The sequence below is a fragment of the Penicillium rubens genome (assembly GCF_028828025.1).
Source record: "Penicillium rubens strain IBT 27055 chromosome Unknown utg000004l_segment0_segment0, whole genome shotgun sequence".
NCBI lineage: Eukaryota > Fungi > Ascomycota > Eurotiomycetes > Eurotiales > Aspergillaceae > Penicillium > Penicillium rubens.
The window spans coordinates 2,701,925-2,720,317 of record NW_026890602.1 but is presented as its reverse complement, the minus strand read 5'-3'; the positions used below and the strand labels follow the sequence as shown (position 1 = coordinate 2,720,317).

Below are 18,393 nucleotides of genomic sequence, written 5' to 3'. Positions count from 1 at the left end.
AGTAGTTGACTGGGGTAAAAGCGTGGAAGAGATGAGATGTCCACGGGTGTTTCCCCGTTTCAACTTGACGAAACTACTAAGTAATGGCCTTAGACTCCGAGCGTATGTAGATAAACCCTATAGACCGCCCGGACTCACCACACTTCGGTGCATCCAAAGAGCACATGAGACTAGTACAACGGGCAACCTCGTGCTTCTCAAGATTTATTGGGAGAGGCTTGACCCACGCTTTTTTGGGCCTGATAACATATAAGAAGAACATGAACCGAACGTATTTATTCAGCTCAAGGGACACTCCACCAACCCTCGTGAAGCTTCTTCAAATCTATCTCAGCCGGATCTATCAGGTATGAGGTAATATCGTGCTCCGGATCAGCCTCCATCTTGGTACCTCCGTTACCAAAATACCATGCTAGACGATTCCCAGTATCGTTAAGATACTCATATTCCCAGTCTTCCCATCTTGGATCATTATAAATGATAGAGACCAGGGATGAACTTCCAGGCCACAACCCGTGGATTCGCGATCCGGGCTTCCCACCATTATACCATGACTGGCAGTCCTCAGATAATACTGTTGTTTTCCAAAAGGCATCCGAGTACTGCACAAAGTCATCAGCAGCCTTTTTGGATGGCTGGATTGTCTTGATGCCTTCTCGACCCACTTTCCTAAGAATCCTCGCAAAGAGGGTCACCTGCACTTCTACGTTGTGCGGTACCGTTCCTGAGCGTCCTGCGCCATTGGGCCCAAGGATGAACAAGAGATTGGGGAAGCCGGGTGTCGCAATACCAATATAGTTGTAAGGAAACCCGTATTCTCCTCCCTCAGACCAGAGTTCGGTCAGATCCTTGCCGTGTGCAGTGATGCTGAATGGAGGTACTGCGTCGATGTTTGCCCCTGTAGCAGCGAAGACGGCATCGACTTCTCGATGCTTGCCATCAACAGTTTCTATGCCGGTCTCCGTAAATCGCCTGATTGGCGTCTGGATGTAATCGACGTTTTCCGCAGTGATGGCCTCCAAGTACCCAGGACCAGGCGTCAAGCGACGACAACTTGGAGAGAATTCCGGTATGATGCTTTCGGCCAGTTCTGGCTTCTTCGCGAGGCGTTTCTTCATATGCCGAATATACTCTCCCCGAGCGTGCTCATTGCTTTCAGAGCCTTTAAGCCAGCCGTCAAACCCGCGCCAGAAACTCTGTTCAATGCTTTTGCGGTACTTGAGGTATACGTCGATATCATTGAATGAGTCTCTGGTCTCTTTGGGTATCGGAAATGATTGTAGGGCTGTCGAGTCACCAATAAAGTCTGTCGCTATCCATGTCCTGCTACGTACGTAGTGATCCAAGCGTGCAACCTGACTCTGTAAATTTGTCGTCAATTGAATGCCCGTTGACCCATTTCCAATGACTGCAACTCTCTTCCCTGAAACGTCGAATGTCGGATCCCAGTTCGACGCGTGTCGAATCACTCCTTTGAAGTCTTCAATACCTTGGTAACTGGGCAGTTTCCAGGCGTTGAACCGTCCAATCGCCGTGAGTACGAAATCAGCTTCATGGACGTAAACTTCTCCTGTCAGAAGATTTTCAACCTTGACAAGCCAGATGGACTGTTCATTGTCCCATGCCAGATGTTCAACGCGCTGGGAGAGCTTCAGATATGTATACACGTCGTATTTGCGCGCAGCCTCTGACCAATAGTCTCTGATCTCTGCGCCTTGGGCATACACCTCGGACCACTGCGTGTTTGGTTCAAACGATGACTGGTATACATGTGCCGGAATATCACATCGGACACCAGGATCAATATTTTCAAACCACGCGCCTCCCTATTTTGTATCAGCGGGGCTCTTTTATTTTTTTCAATTTTTTTTTCAGGTTATTTCTGAGAACAAACTGTCACTTACAACATCTGCGTTCTTCTCGAAGATGGTCAAGTCAATACCAGGAACTTTGGCTGGAAGCAGTACCCCAGCGATGATACCAGACAATCCTGCACCAATGACTGCAACTCTCAATTTTCGTGGGTCATCGGCATGGCGATTGACGAGGGGAATTTCGGGAAGAGTGTATACAGAGTGTTTCGGTCCTCGTTCAGCTCCTGGCTGCATCTTCGTCGCTTCTAGGTCAGCTGAATGCCTGCCGCCTTTGTGGGAATGAGAGGTCTGTGAAATATCGCTGCCGTTCTAGTAAACGTCAATTCAGTAAAAGCAGAGAACTGAGAACCTTTTTGGATTTTCTGGCTTTATTAGATACGTAACCGGTTCGAGCTAGCCGAATTTGTCTGCTACGCCCTATCGCTTTTACCAGAAATTGGGCATTCATTGATACCTACCAGGTAGGTAGCTCTATCAACACGCTGTCAGCACGCTGTCAGCACGCCGTCAGCAAGCGGGTCCCTCAACACTCTACACGCCCTACGAATCTGTACCCGCGAATGGGGGTTGGGTTGCTTGGCAAGAACCTGGCAACTAGTTTATTTCAATGGTCCCTGACTGATGATGACTGTATACTCAGGTAGGTGAACGGCCGACAATAAAAGGCACGGCATGTATGATGCAATATTTCAATGTTACTATATACCTCGCTTTCATAAGGCTAACGAATTATTACTGTTGGTCCAAGAGAATTGTATACACAGAGACTGGTAATTGAAAGCTCTGATTTACCAACATGCCACCCAAATAGCTTCGCATCCCATATAAGAGCGTACTCTTTACTTAGAATACAAAATACTATGAGCAGTTTTTCCCAGCAAGAGGGCATGGATACTTTGCCAAAAGTTCATGAAGTCCAGGAGGCAGTTGATTCAACAGCACATGGATCCTGATCTATATTAATTTTGCATACAAGCCATGGTCATGAATATGGTGTGTCGGAGCTATTGAAGCCCTCAGACCTTCTAGTCACTGCCATGAAGATATCCTCTGTAGTATATCCCGTCGATGATAATTTTGGTTCCTTTTGCTCGTCGTAAAAAAAGAGAAAACTCAGAACCCGTCCGTATACTCTCTAACCAGACGTTCGATCTCATTTCCAATGCGCATTGCTTCCTTGCGGCTCGTCCGTGAAATAACCAAGAAAATGGCAATAAAAGTGCCATATACTTGTCCCGTACTAGGGTCGAGAACTTCCTCACCGTCCTCTAGGAGATTGGTGGATTTGACAACATGAGCGCTAAGCTGATGTTCTTGACCGGGAGCTTGTAACACTCTTTTGCAAATGTCGCCAAACTTATAGATGCCCCCTTTCTGAACTGAGACATACAACAGTTGCATATGGTATTGAGGCCCACCCAGGAAGGGTTTAGACAAGGACACGATGCGCTCTTTATCGGCCAAGGCGTTTAGAAGGGAGATACTGTAGTAACATACACCATATGTACGTGCGGTAGCTTCGACCTCTTGCCAGCCTGGTGCGCGGGGATTGATTTCGATGAGGAAGACATCCTTTGGCTGTGTCGTCGTAGTTGCTGGTGTTTTAAGCTCCAAGTCGACAAGTCCATCCGAGTCCGTCTTGACGTAGTGGCAGCTCGAGTTACGCAGCTTGGCCTCAATATGCAGGATTGCATTTCTGAAACCGGCGGCTAAGGCAAGCTCATGCAGTCTTTGCTGGACCGACTGAAGCTCATACGGAGGGAGAGCTGATGGTAGCATGTTTGACGTCTCGACAAAGTTTTGTACGCGGCCACCGCTCTTGTCGTTATAGTCCCCAGTACAGGGGAAGTCGTCATTGGCTTCGAAGACAACAATCTCGCCATCGACAAGGACTATATTTGCGTCGATTTCGGGGCCCTCAACGTACGTCTCGATAACAACTTCGTTACCGTGCCAGGCGGTGAAAGACTCGCGCCATAGCAAATGCACCTTTTCAAGCAGTTCCTGCTCATTGGCTACTTTCCAGACACCCTCAGAACACCAACCCTTAGCAGGTTTGATAATAAGAGGGTAGGCAAGCTGTGGTCCGTCCTTGGAGAGCATATTCTCTAGATCCTCCGGAGAGCGGACGAGTCTGCAAAAGTCGTTTGTGTCAAGTTGGCGCGCTTTGAATTTGTTCTGGACCAAGCCCACAGACTCTGGAGGCGAGGTTTTGAAATCCAATTGTGTGGCTACGTGAGCTATGATCGTATGAAAGCGCTCATCGAAACTCATAACACCATCAATGGGTTTCTCTTCCATACTGTTTTGGTATCTCTTCAACGCCGCTGCAATGCGGTGTGCCATGTCCATATCTATAGCCATGTCCAGCGGGACAAAATCTTCGCGAAGATGGCTATATGAATTATCAGACAGCCAGTGACTGGGTTCATCAAACACAACAATTGCTATATTCAGCGAGGCAGCGGCCAACAAGTAACCTTGTGCCTTAGTTAAGGAAGAAGCTCCAACGAGAGCCAGGCGCTTTCGAGGTATAGGGGTCGATGAGAGCCAGGGGAAGGACAGGCGGTTTACTAATTGATCATTGATTGCCGTAGACATCGTTTCAATAGAAAGTGAGCTGTCATTTTGGACCACAATTGCTCCGTAGGAGTACGAAAGCAAGCTCGAGATGCTCATACCATGGTACACCTCGGCAGTGTACCCTCTGATGTGCTTTCCTGGCGTGACAAATCCTTGGAGTTTGGTCACATTCAGACAGTCGACCATGCGCCGCTCGGGAAAGTCAGATTGGACGATGTATCCAGACTGCAATGGTAGCAGGAGCTTGACTAGGCCGTTGCCCTTAGGAAGGTGCTCTAGTAGGAACTGTGTAGCTGCATGAGCAGAACCCTCAGTCGAGCTCTTGGTGGAAGTGTCGGATATGTTCTTTGGGTATATGTTCAAGACTATGGTGGTGGTCTCCTCCGGTAAGGTGTCGAGTTTCCATGCCCATGTCGCATCGTTTGAGTCTTTTGATGTACCAGGTTAGCGATTGAAAATATTTAAATGACTTTTCAAGACTCTTACCCATGTTTGCTTTTCGTTCGATTTCTTCCTGATTTGGGAAAGGACATGCGTAAACCTCCAACTTCGAGCGTGCGCTCCACGAGCAAGTTAAATGAAAATGACGTGTTTTGGCAGGCATGCCACTGTTCAGGCATAAAGGATGCTAGAGGATGAGATGCTCCACTTGATGACATTTTTACTTGGTAAGTGCTTATACCTAGTAGGCCCTATCGGGTGTCGTGTTTACTCCAAGACACTAATGCAGTCAGCAGGGCACTAATCCATGTACGTAGGAAGTGTTGAGACCCTGAATAGGACCTTTTTTCTTTCTTTTCTTCTTTCCTTTTTTTTTTATGTCGATATTACAGATTTTGCTTATCTATTATCCGTTACTATTATTCATAATAACCCGTGGGCACCTGCAAGCCTATGCCTCTTCCTATTTTGCTCTCCAGACACTTTACTTTCCTTGCCAATATTCACCTTTTCATTTCTTTTCATACCATCTACAGCGATCTTTCTTTTCGATTGAGATATACCACTAGCGGACAATGACTGGCTTGTCGGGTGAAACAGATGACCCAGAGCCGGCTATTGGTTCAGAGAAGGTGGAAGAGTGCGGTATTGAGAGCACTGCAATCAAGGACAACCTGTTGCACGAGAGCAGAAAAAATGAAAAGGACGAGGAAATCTTGCGCAAGGTGGCTGGTCCGATCCCTGGCTCCGTTTGGCTCGTTATGCTACTCACTATGGCCGAGCGTTTCTCATTTTATGGAATGACAGCCCCCTTCATGAATTTTATGCAAAACAGCCGCGACGACCCGCTGCATCCAGGCATGCTAGGCTGGGGTCAGTCAAGAGCTTCAGCAGTGTCTAACGTTTTCTTCATCTTGGGGCTGCTAACGCCAATGGGCGCGTCGCTCGCGGCGGACACGTCCCTAGGTCGATACAAGGTCCTGTGTATCACCTTTGCCTTCTACCTTGTAGGCTCTGTGTTACTTCTGGTATCCAGCTTCCCATCTTCAACAAGATTTGCTGCACCTGTCTTCCTTGTGTCTCTTGTGCTGATTGCGGTGGGTATATCCGGGGTCAACGGACTCATGGCTGCCTTTGTTGGCGACCAGTACCCCATCCAAGATAGGCCCATCATCTTGGTCAAGAAAGGCGAGCGCGTTATTGTTGATCGAGATCGAACTCTAGAGTCTATTTACAACACATATTACTGGAGCATCAATATGGGCGGCCTATCGGGCCTGGCGACCACAGAGCTCGAATTGCACATTGGCTTCTGGGCCGCTTATCTGCTCCCCACATGCGCTCTGGCCTTTTCGGCAGTCATACTATACGTCGGGCGCGGTCGCTTTACTGTTGTTGCTGCGCAATCCACTGCAATTCCGAATGCAGCAAGAGTCATGTGCCTCGGAGCCCGCGGCGGCTTCTCTCTCGACAAGAGCAAGGCGTCTCACCTCCAAAGAATACACAATCGCCAAGTCCCTTGGACTGACGAATTTGTTGAAGAAGTCAAGAGGGCTCTGGCAGCTTGCCGCATAATGTTCGCTGCCTGGCCGATCCTGTGGATCTGTCGTGGACAGGCCAGTAACAATCTTGTCTCGCAAGCCGCCCAGATGCAAAGCTCGGGTATCCCTAACGACATCATGTATAACACCAACCCCATCGTTATCATTATTTGCATGCCCATTGTCGACCGCTTCCTCTTTCCCTGGTTACGACGGTCCGGCTTTGCCCTCACCGCCGTCACCCGCCTTGTGTGGGGTTTCGCCCTTGAGGCTCTCACGATGGCCATGGCGGCCATCGTGCAACACCTCATTTATCGCTCGGGACCCTGCTATGAGTACCCACTAGACTGCATGGCATCGGAAGGGGGGACCATTCCCAATTCCGCCAGCATTTTCTTGCAGTTACCTATCTTCGCCCTGGAGGCATTTTCCGAGATACTGTCAGCCCCAGCTGGTTATGAGCTGGCTTTTACTATGGCACCAGGCAGTATAAAAAGTGTTTTGCAGGCATTATTTAGCACCACCGGTGCTTTGGGCTCTTCTCTGAGTATTGCTCTCAGCCCCTTGTACAAGGACCCCAACATGGTCATAGTATATGCCTCCCTGTCCATTGCCATGGGTGTAGTCACTGCTATGTTTTATAGTATATGGGGTAGAAAGATTAAACGCACGGTTGTTGAGAAATAGCATCTACGTGGCCGCTGAGACTATGTCGGACTCTCAGGTATAGATCATGTAACGTAGGAATGGATCATCATTCTCTCCCCGTTGCTTTCAGTAGCTTACACCTGGCAGCTTGATGTTGACGCTCAATCTGTTCACTTAAGGGAGTTTAGCTAATAGAAGACTCAATTTGATGCAATATATAAATTGTTATGGATCCTGAGATTGAAATTCACTTTTGACTTATACGCACAATGACGCGATATTTGGATCTACACCATGATCCATCAAGAGAGCGACCACATTACAGTCTCCATTAATCACTGCTAATTGAAGAACATTAAGACCAGAAAGGTCGGTCATCAGGGGTTCCGCACCCCAATAAAGCAGTACCTTAATGGAATCAATATGGCTGCCTTCGACCGCATAGTGTAGCGCAGTCAGCCCTTGACTGTCGGCAAGGTTGAGGTCGGCTCCATTTTCGAGTAGCACCTCTATGATGGAAGTGAACCCGAATTTGGAGGCTATGTGGAGTGGGAGCAGTCCGTTACTGGTGTGCTTTTCGCGTGGTGGATTGGAGCTTGGCAGTCTAGGACTAGGAAGACCCAGGGACAGAGATGAAGTTCTGGAGCCATCCGTACTACCAACTCTTGATCCTACCGTGCCTTCTGTAGTGAATCCTGAGGTGTGCACCCCAAGGAAGTCAACATCAGTCTGGTCTGAGCCATCGATTTGAAGAAAAAAATCCTCTAGAGAGATTGAGTCGAAATTTGTACGGTCGTGAAACCCAGCATTAATATTATGCCTGGGAAAAGCTTTGTGCGGACTTAACGATGGCGTCGACAATGCGCTCAAAGGCGCAATTTGTGAAGGCCAGGTGACGTCGGGCTCACATTGACAACTTGGCGTGCTTTTCGGTTGCAGATCCTGACGTTGTAGGTTTAGACTATTTTGAGCCGCCTTTTGTAGACCTGGAACAGTGGGACAAATATTAGTTTATGATCTCGGAGGCAAGTGTATTTGCAGGTATAGAATCTCATACGGTGCTTGCGTTGAGCGTTTCTGTTTTGCAGTCGACGCTTTTCTCTAGCTGCTTGAATATTGCTTTGTTGATTTGGCGGGAGCAAGCCTGGGCCATTTTGGGTTGGAGCTGAGGCTTGGTGTAGCATGTTACACACATTCGGACCATGCCTGAGATGATGTTGATGTTGAATTAGCAGGATAAAGAAGCTGCTAGCATAAAAAGACCTTGTGAGGAGAGCATTAATACTAGGGCTTTTAACCCTCGATGGCCACAGAATACTCTGTACTATACTGCGCAATGGGACTTGCCAAGCCACTTCCCCTGTTCCTATTGAGTATGGGCGGATACGCCGATACAACACCGTACCAGCTCTAGAAATTGGTGATCGCCAGCTAAAGCGTTTTTCTTATATGTAACCCTAAATGCTATATTCGACACCGACAAGCCCTTGACATTGAAAGAAGCGCTACGCTTGGTACGCCGGTGGTAGGTAAACAGAGAACAAAGAACAAAAAAAGCCTTCCAAACATTAGTTCAAGCTGGACATAGAGGTGACAGGTTTCTGTTACAATCAGGGTGGTACTTTGGCAGAAAGGCCACCTACCTACAAGGATATTTTGAATGCTTTATTCAGTACGGAGTAGACTCACCATTGTCTTAGAAACGGCCCATCATTTCATGCACGAAGCTGGATCAGTCATGCCCCGACGGACTTCCGTAAGGATAAGCCACAACTAAGTTTCCTATTCTAGATATGATCGACATCTTAGTTGCCATGAAATTAAAATTCAGCCGCTCAGTGTTCTTAGTCACTATCCAGTTTACCCTCACTAGTTACCTCATTCTTTCGTAGACCTGGATAATTTAAATGGATAGAGATTTCGTGTAATAGCCTTTAAAACCCTGCGCTGGAGGCGGGAAGGACACTAAGACAGTAGTACATCTGCGAAGGTGTATAACGGCCAGGGGTCGGATGCCTGATTTTGTATGGTGGGTGCCTGATTTTTGCCTGATTGTACACCGCTTTTGACACCGCCCTATATAGGGTATTGTAAACATCTTTTGAAATTGAAGCTATTCCCACCACATAAATCCTCAGATTCATCTGATCCTAGCCGTTGACTGCCTCCCGACCGTATAAACCACCAAATTTTTTTTTTTTTGAAGCTATTCCCACCATATAAATCCTTAGATTCATCTAATCCTAGCCGTTAACTGCCTCCCGACCGCATAAAGCACTATGCCTCCTCGTATTAATATTAACCCCTATAAGGACGAGATTCTTAATCTTCTCTCTTAGCGCACTACGTATAAAGCTATCTAAGCTCTCCTATAAGAGAAATACTATATTATCATTAGCCGGACTAGCCTAAAAGCTCGCCTTCGAGAATGGCAGGTCCTAATACCTACCACTACCAAGAAAGCTGATATCTAGGACCGTGTTAAAGAACTCCTCCCTCGCTATAATACGCGTTATATCCTTCGGATTCTTACTATAGATAGTACACCTTCTTTAGAGCGTACTATTCGTCGAATCCGGGGTGATCTTAGTATTAAACTCCGGCTCTCTCCTAAAGAGCGAGAGTAATAGCTCTCGGATATTAAAGCTATTTTAATTAGTGAGTTTATTATTAGTGATATTGAGGACTTCGGACGCCGTGCTCTTTATCGTCACTTCTAGGCAATAGGATTATACTACACTAAGTATTCGCTCCTTTCCTACTATTTTATAATTAAAGACTAACCTTTTTCACTTCTTAGGGTCTAAATCTAGACCGTTTATTATCTCCTCCGTCCTAATACTATCGAGGGCCGGCTCCCTAGCCGACGTCGTAAGAGAGTTAATTATATCTCGCTAGGGCCGAATGATATATAGTATATTAACGGGTATATAAAGCTTAAACCGTTCGGTATTGAGATCTATACTATAATTGACGGATACTCTCGGTATATCGTCTAGCTATACGTTAGAGTGAGCGCTCGCACTATAGTTAGTGTTTAACGCTAATATCTCGATATCTTTATAGAGTATGGCTTCTAGCCTAGGAAGATCCGCTCTAATCGAGGTATAGAGACTGTGCTTCTTACTAATATATAGTACGAGCTTCGGAAACTAGCAGATCCCTTAGTATAGATCCGGGACTACTATCTCTATAGCCGGAGTATTAATAACTAGCGAATTAAAGGATGGTGGGGTCTTCTATTAAGAGTAATAACTAGTCTCTTCTATATAAGTGATATAAGCTCTTTATAGAAGCTCTTTATAGAAGCTCTTTATAGAAGCTCTTTATAGAAGCTCTTTATAGGGAAGCTCTTTATAGGGAAGCTCTTTATAGGGAAGCTCTTTATAGAAGCTCTTTATAGAAGCTCTTTATAGAAGCTCTTTATAGGGAAGCTCTTTATAGGGAAGCTCTTTATAGGGAAGCTCTTTATAGGGAAGCTCTTTATAGAAGCTCTTTATAGAAGCTCTTTATAGAAGCTCTTTATAGAGAAGCTATTAATATACTAATATCTATCTATCTTATTAGGAGTATTTTAAATACCTATAACGCGAAAACCTCTTTATAAAAGACTATATACTAGAGTAAGTCTCTCTTCTTATAATCTATATACCCCTTATTCGACACCGAGTTAAAGTATATACTATCTAATAGAATTATTATTATATTTAACGATAACGTCACCGGCCGTATGTTATACTAGGGGTACTAAAGATAAACTAGGAGTATACCGATATCCTAGATCTACGTTATCTAGTTAATATAAATTTAGCACTATTCTAAAGCCTATAATAAGATATATAAGATTAGGACCCTAATGAATATCTTCTACCGTCTACACTTACCTAGTGTCACTAGTAGCTTACTAAAATTAGATAATAGCTAGTGGGTATACTATTTAACCCTAACGATCCGAATCTAGCTCTTTATAGGGAGCCTCGAGCGCTATATCGAGCGGTATATAAAGCACTACGGGAGCGAGTATTTACGCACTAGAACACCGGCTAGGATCTAACTCTCGACGTTTATATAAAACCGCACGGTATAGCTAATTAGTAGGGTATAGGTATAGCTATAGCTATAGCTATAGCTAATTAGTAGGTTACAGATTAGTAGGTTATAGCTAATTAGGAGGGTGTATAGATATCTCGGGAGGGGGGATAGAGGGTATATAAATACCTAGGTAGTATCTTAGGATTTCTTATCAATTAACTTCTTATCTTTAATTAACTTCTTATCTTTAATTAACTTCTTATCTTTAATTAACTTCTTATCTTTAATTAACTTCTTATCTTAACTATAGCTACTCCTAATAGTGTCGTCGCGAATATATTTATAACCGCTCTCTAGTAAGTAGGTTATATAATATCAGCGCTAGCGCTAGCGCTAGCGCCCCTACCCCTATACACTATAACCCTATATACCGCACCCCTATATACCGTACCCCTATATACCGTACCCCTATACACCGCACCCCTAAGCACTCTATTCTTAGGCCTCCGCGGTATAGTTAGTAGCACCCGCCTTATATACTAGCGCTAGCGAGGTAACTAGGTAGCGGAGCGAGATATACCACTTACTATAACGTTTTATCTCTAAGAGAGACTAGGCGAGATAAATCCGATCCCCGATAGTATAGTACCTACCCCCTATATTATTTAGAGTAATAGCTAATCTATAGGCTCGAATAGCTTCAATTTCGATTTAGTTCCCTCCCGACTAATATATCGGCGAAATTAACTAGTTTATAAGGAATAAGCTACTAGCTAGATTACCTAGGATCGTTAATTTTACGCCGCTACCGATAGATAAATTCTATCTAGCTAATACGATAATAAAGGCTAGGAAGAAGCTTATTCCTTAGTGGATCTTAGGAATTAATATAGGTTTTTATAGGACGATAAAGGAATTGATCGATAAGATCCCTAGTTAACTAAGGCTATATATCGTTATTACGCGGTATAAAGATAAAGCTAGATCACTAAGGCGGCTATCGAGCTCGCTACCGAGGCTTAAGATAGGATCTCCATACGGATCTCCTCGCGACTCCCTAGTGTAGATATCTCTAGTATAGATATCCCTAGTATAGATATCCCCGGTGTAGATATCCCCGGTATAGCTAGTAAATATAAGAAGACGGCGGAGGCGAGCTCGGTCTAAGACTATAGAACTAACACGCCGGAGCCGGCGTCGGAGGATACAAAGGGAATAGGGATAGCTTCAAAAATAGGGATTTATATAGGTAGGAATAGCTTCATTTTACCTGATATAGAGATTTATATAGAGATCTACACTATAGAAAGGCCTTAACGCCTAGAATTGGATAAATTTGAGCATTTGTATGGTAGAAATAGCTTCATTTTGCCTGATATGGAGATTTATATGGAGATCTGCACTGTGGAAAGGCCTTAACGCCTGGAATTGGATGAATTTGAGCATTTGTATGGGCGGGAATGGCTTCATTTTTACTGCCTGTTTTTAAAGGTGTCTGAACATATGTACCTTGCTTATTAAGGCTCTGTCATTGTAATTCAGGTATCTTAATTTCTGCCAGTTTAAAATCAGGCAAAATCAGGCAAAAATCAGGCACCCACCATACAAAATCAGGCATCCGACCCCTGGCCGTTATACACCTTCGCAACATCAAACCCCTGCGAAGACGCAGCGTCTTTCACAAGCGAGCCGGCATCTCCAAAGCACATAGTAAATTCGATAGATTACAGCTTGATATCTCAACAACGGTGGTCTACAGGATCTGCTCCTTTTAGCCTAATGGGTCTTTTATGATATTTGGTCACTATAGGGAGGGTGTTGGAAAAATTTGATGTTTTAGTGACTAAGATATATATATATATATATATAGTTAACTATTTAAAGTATTTAATGTCTAGAGATGTAAGTCTCGATACGGCTTAAACCCTGATCTACACGAGCCTCAAATCACAATATTTACTAAGACTATCATGTGTAGTCTAACAGCATCGACCTGGCCAGCATAGACAATATAATAAGATAATTAGCGGGTATCTTGACAGTTCTTGAGACTATTACCAGGGTCTGCAATAGGAAGCTGCAACGCCGAGGGGGGTAAAAGCGTGGAAGAGATGAGATGTCCACGGGTGTTTCCCCGTTTCAACTTGACGAAACTACTAAGTAATGGCCTTAGACCGCTCGAGAGTCATATCCCGCCTATTAACCACTATAACTTATCACCCTAGTAAGTCGTATCTACAAAATTATGTAACTCCCGAGCTAGGCAATTTCTAAGGGCTAAGGTAGATAAGGTAGATTCGTATGTGGTAAGTTGCCTATTCTCTAAGCGTAACGCATATCGGAGATTATATTAGGTATTCGTGATTGAGTGGAACAAACAGTCAGATTGCAATACCAATAAGATCGGACACAATGCCCTTGTCCTCAGCTGACGTCAAGCTCTCCACCAGGCTTGCCCAGCTCGGTATATTGGTATCACGACTAGAAAGAAATCCCATCTTCCAAGTTTCCCACTTCGGTGTATCCAAAGAGCACATGAGACTAGTACAACGGGCAACCTCGTGCTTCTCAAGAGTATCCTCCTGGTCAAGGCAGATGCACCTCCATGCATCGTCCACCTTATACACATACTCCCAGATGTCACAACACTGGCTATACTTGATATTCTGCAGCTCAAGCCAGCCAGATCGCACCAAGCTCCAATCAGAAGGTTTGCAGTGTTTTTCCAGCTTCTCCCACATCTTCTGTGGGTTTCGAATATTGCGAACAATCAGCCTGGTAGTCGCAGACAGGTTTGTATTAATGATTTTTCTCGCCGCCTCGTTCAGACTGTCTAATTGACTTTCCAAGTAGTGTGATTGAGGGAGTTGACCGATTTTGCCATCAACCAAGTCCAAAAGCAGATTTCGGCTCAGAATAAGCCTCATTTTGCGGCGCCAGATGCGGTAGTCGGATCGGCCGCGCAATGGTGGGCAGTTGCATACTATCGGCAAATCATCATCCTCGAGCACACTTCTTAAACTGAAGGTACGTTCGACTAGGACCTCTGTTTCCGCAGTTGTCCGAGGCATGAGTTCTCTGAGACCTCCGGATGCAACAGTTGTCTCAATGGGCATTTTCTCGGCGGAATTAGCGGAATTGACCCGGCGCCTTTTTGCGGGAGAGCTTAGCAGTTCATCTCCCGGGAGCTCTTGCCCAGAGAGGGATCGTTTCACCAATGGTGTTGAAGAGGCCATGCTGTTGACGCTTGAGGCGCAGACCTAGCTCGGTGGATAAGAAAGCTCAACACAGGTGAGGGTAGGGCAATGAGAATTGACAAGGAATAATGTGAATTGTAAGAGAGGAAGAAGCATTGAAATAGCGATATATGACGTCGTTTGGTTATGACAAGTGACGATCCATGCCGAGCAAGGGGGGCACCGTTTATATGTGCCTAACGTGTTGCCAGAAGTATGCACCTTAATGTATGACATTATCAGATACCTGGGGAACCAAAATATGCAGCCCTACATTCCTTGGAAGATCCAGAAACTTGAGATTTTAGATACACTTCCCCCCTTTCCACATTTCATTGCTGGATTCATGACTTTTCCGGGCTATGGAGTACATTCAATTTGCTTCTTTCCTTATACCCCAAATTTAGTTTTTGAACTTGGAAAGTTGTGTGTATTTGAGATGTTGAGGCAGGTTCGCTGAACTTCCCCAGGACAACGGTGCTGCTTGGACAGAATTTCTAGGTACCTATCTCATGCACTATTTCAAAGGTTTCTCATCGCAAGATAAGGATCCAGATAGCTAAATTGGCATACAAGGCCAAAAAACGATAATCAACTTCGTAGATGTACCAAAAGCTAGAAAAACTGTACTTGTTCTTACCCATACTCACATGCATTCCGCACAGCTCCTTAGAACTCTAAACCTCTCCCACTGAATACCCTCACTTTTGGCATAGAAGGCCAACATGCCAGGAAGTGCAGCACCCACAAGTGCAAATGGGGCGGCATAAATAGGAGTCGATGCGCTACCTGCCCCGCTCGATGTCCAGGTAGCTGATTCACCGGTCAAGTTGGTGGAAGTAATGATGGTAGATCCCGCAGAAGTCGTGGTGACATGGTCGCCACCGGCGTTGTGAAAGAGCTAGCCATGTAAGTTGACCCATTTGAGCCTTGATATCAAAGCTTAGAGACGCGTTGTAGATGGTAGTAATCGTCACTTCTCGGATGAGTGCTCGTAACATTCCGCTGGAATTAGATCTTAATTTAGTTGTTGATACAACATTAGATGGAATGAGTAAATGCTATACTGTACTTATTGCTGATTACCGCCACATATCCTGCGATATCGGATATTCTGCCCTTTTTCAGCAGAGTATTGGCCGGGCCCGAGTGGCCTTGGTCTTATACATTCCACTCGATGGTGCAAATGGCACCGGCATGAATGGTTTCACCCTTGTAGAAATGACATCCAAAGTGGAGAGAGAATTGTATGCTAAATAAGCCGACGAGGGCGACAAGATTGCCCCCATGATAGAAACCAGCTTGAAGGTATTCGGGATATCAACGAATAGTAGGGATGGATGGATATATAGTTGTACTTGCCGCTGATTGGCCACTACGACAGGACCCACATGGTCATATCGACTGGACAAAGCGATCATCATCTATCTTGTCCTGTGTACCACAACGTCATGTCTTCGCATACTGATAATTCAGGTCGGATAAGGTGTGTCAAATCTCGGAATGGCTCGATCCAGACCATGACAATAAGCTGGGATGTATCTCCGCATTGATGACACCGGTTCCATTTGTTTTCTATAAATATGGACATTTGATTCGACAGCGGAATACGAAGAGGGGTTGAGAATAATGGTCTTGGGGAAATGAACCTATAACAATACGCAAAGTTGTTTCAGTGTGCCTTAAGTCGTCTAGACCGAGCCACAAAGTAACCTGTCGCTGATAAAATACCAATAGCCCCAACAAGCAATGAAGAATTGCTTAACAATATCTCTTCCTGAGCATGACTCACTTTCGTAGCAGCCTTGTCCATGACACGGTCTTTACCAGTTCCCTCGGCAATATAGTCCTGCCACTGCACCTTCGAAAGTTCACGTTGGTAATCAATCACAGTCCCACACCAATTATTGGTAATCACCCCGTCATCTCTCTTATACCAGCTGTTGCAATTTGGATCCGCGAAGCTGGTACGCCGTAGAATAGCTTGGATCCTGTCGTTGTAGCTTTTCAACGCACCCGGCTCTGGCTTGAGAGCCAGTGTCTTACCTTGTTGGCGGGCTTGCATTACTTCCCCAACTAGGACGTTCAGATATCGTGACTGTGCTTCGATCATGAGGATGATGGAGTTGTGCCCTGTTGATCAGTCAGAATGATTAAACTATGGTATTATCCGAAACAGTGTATTCCTCACCCAGATTTGTGTTGGGACCATAGAACATTCCAAAGTTGGGCAAGTCCTCCACTGTCACACCGTTCAATGCCGTTGCTCCATTTCTCCAGATATCCTCCAAGGGTCGACCATTTGTGCCATAAATCCGGATGGGATGCATAAATTCCACAGTTTTGAAGCCCGTAGCAAGAACGATAAGGTCGTGTTCTTGCTCTTCTTCGTCGACCTTGATACCAGAGTCTGTAACGCATGTGATGCCCCGTGTCTCCAAGTGGACATTGTCACGGGCAAGAGTGGGATAATAATCATCCGTAATGATGATTCGCTTGCATCCCGGTGCATAACTGGGTGTCAGCGAGTCCCACAGATCTGGTCGGTCAGGCAGTTGGGATTTAATCGCATTTGTACATAAAGTCCGAAGCATATGGGAAAGTTCCGAATCTCCGTCTGTGATAGCGCCAAAAAGGTCTTCACGGAACTTCATTTGAAGGGCTCGCTTGCGCCAGTGGAGGGGTGGAACCCATTTGAACAGGGTCTTTTGAAGGGTAGATACTGGTTGGTCTAGGCGTGGAATGACCCAGTTTGGCGTCCGCTGATAGATAGTGAGATGAGATGCAACCCGAGCAACTTCAGGGGCGATCTGGGCAGCAGTTGCTCCTGTAATTGAGTCAGTATACAAGCTTGTGGGTGGGCTCTTTGTCTCTTTCGTAAGTGCGCACCGTTGCCAATGATTGCGATCCGCTTTCCTGTCATGTCATAACTCCAATCCCACCGAGCGGAGTGCATCATCTTCCCTTGAAAATCCGCCAGGCCTGAGATGTCAGGTGCTCGGGGTAAATTGAGTTGCCCGACAGCAGAGACCAGGAAATCGGAATTCAAGACGTAGGAGCTTGAGAACTCGCTGTCTTTCTGGCCTGATATCACAACGCTTGTCCTCCACTTGGACTCGGTGTCATCCCACCGGGCCTCCTCCACTGTGGAGTTGAATCGAATATGCTTGTAGAGTCCATATTTCTCTGCAACTCCAACGAGATACGCCTGGTCGACGCACCATAATCAGCAATGGCTCGTATACAGCAAGACAGGTCTAGGCCTGGAGGTTCAGGAATATTACTAACGTGTATCTCTTCCTGTCCAGGATACTCTCTTGACCAATTAGGATTCTGTTCAAAGGAATAGCTATACAGCGAGCTGAAGACTACAATTCATCAGTTTTTGCCACTGCCTAGGTCGAGTGTTTCTTACCGTCACAACAGCAGCCGGGATACTTGTTGTCATTCCAAGTTCCACCCACGCTGCTACTTCTCTCGAGGACAACAAAATTCTGAGTTTTGTTCCGTTTGATTAAATCAATCGCCATGCACATCCCTTGAGGAAAGGTTAGTGAGATTTATTGGCCTTGGAGGACTGAGTATACCCGATATGCCAGCACCAATAATGACAACAGTTGCATTGGTGAAGTCTTTGTTTCCCACAGGGAGACGTGTGTTAATTGTCGCTGACATTCTGGAACGGATTGAGCATGTGCCATTCGAGAGACAAGTAAATCGTGGGCAGCGCAGCTCGGGATATAACCCAGAGCTTCCCCGCAGACAAACAATAGTACTGATCACTCAATCATCGGGTTACCGAGGTCAATTATCTTTTGCCTATGCAAGTCTCATGCAACGTGTTTCAAAGCTGCAAGAAATAGTCCGAGATTACTCCATACCTTGATCTTTTTGGCAACAGTTGAAAAAGCGTATTTGACAAATTTTGAATGTATTGGCCTGTTCACTAAAAGCTGGAATAGACAATCGAAGATCATCCAAGTTCGAAGGTTGGGAAATTTTGGTGCGGGGAAGTCGGACCGAGGCATGTCTGCCCAG

General features: G+C 45.5%; 5 protein-coding genes across 5 annotated transcripts; 1 reads left to right on the top strand and 4 right to left on the bottom strand.

Annotated features, from left to right (window-relative positions):
* Window positions 1–284: 284 nt before the first annotated feature.
* N7525_011011 (flavin-containing monooxygenase) lies at window positions 285–2,183 on the bottom strand (the record flags this gene model as incomplete). The annotated part of the gene is made up of 2 exons (XM_002560756.2): window positions 285–1,826; window positions 1,905–2,183. Coding segments are annotated over 2 exons (1,821 nt in total), but the record flags the coding sequence as incomplete, so codon positions are not given.
* Window positions 2,184–2,987: 804 nt separating this feature from the next.
* Window positions 2,988–4,947, bottom strand: N7525_011010 (uncharacterized protein; the record flags this gene model as incomplete). Its single annotated transcript, XM_002560757.2, has 2 exons — window positions 2,988–4,885; window positions 4,944–4,947. 2 exons carry the CDS (start codon window positions 4,945–4,947, stop codon window positions 2,988–2,990), a joined length of 1,902 nt encoding a protein of 633 aa, XP_002560803.2.
* A 526-nt stretch (window positions 4,948–5,473) lies between these two features.
* On the top strand, window positions 5,474–7,126 carry N7525_011009 (uncharacterized protein; the record flags this gene model as incomplete). Its single annotated transcript, XM_002560758.1, has 1 exon — window positions 5,474–7,126. One exon carries the CDS (start codon window positions 5,474–5,476, stop codon window positions 7,124–7,126), a length of 1,653 nt encoding a protein of 550 aa, XP_002560804.1.
* A 6,374-nt stretch (window positions 7,127–13,500) lies between these two features.
* On the bottom strand, window positions 13,501–14,355 carry N7525_011008 (uncharacterized protein; the record flags this gene model as incomplete). The annotated part of the gene is made up of 1 exon (XM_002560760.1): window positions 13,501–14,355. The coding sequence occupies one exon, from the start codon at window positions 14,353–14,355 to the stop codon at window positions 13,501–13,503; it is 855 nt and encodes a 284-aa protein (XP_002560806.1).
* Window positions 14,356–16,027: 1,672 nt separating this feature from the next.
* N7525_011007 (flavin-containing monooxygenase) lies at window positions 16,028–18,030 on the bottom strand (the record flags this gene model as incomplete). Its single annotated transcript, XM_002560761.1, has 6 exons — window positions 16,028–16,488; window positions 16,547–17,182; window positions 17,245–17,563; window positions 17,644–17,723; window positions 17,771–17,893; window positions 17,943–18,030. The coding sequence occupies 6 exons, from the start codon at window positions 18,028–18,030 to the stop codon at window positions 16,028–16,030; spliced, it is 1,707 nt and encodes a 568-aa protein (XP_002560807.1).
* Between the last annotated feature and the right edge of the window lie 363 nt (window positions 18,031–18,393).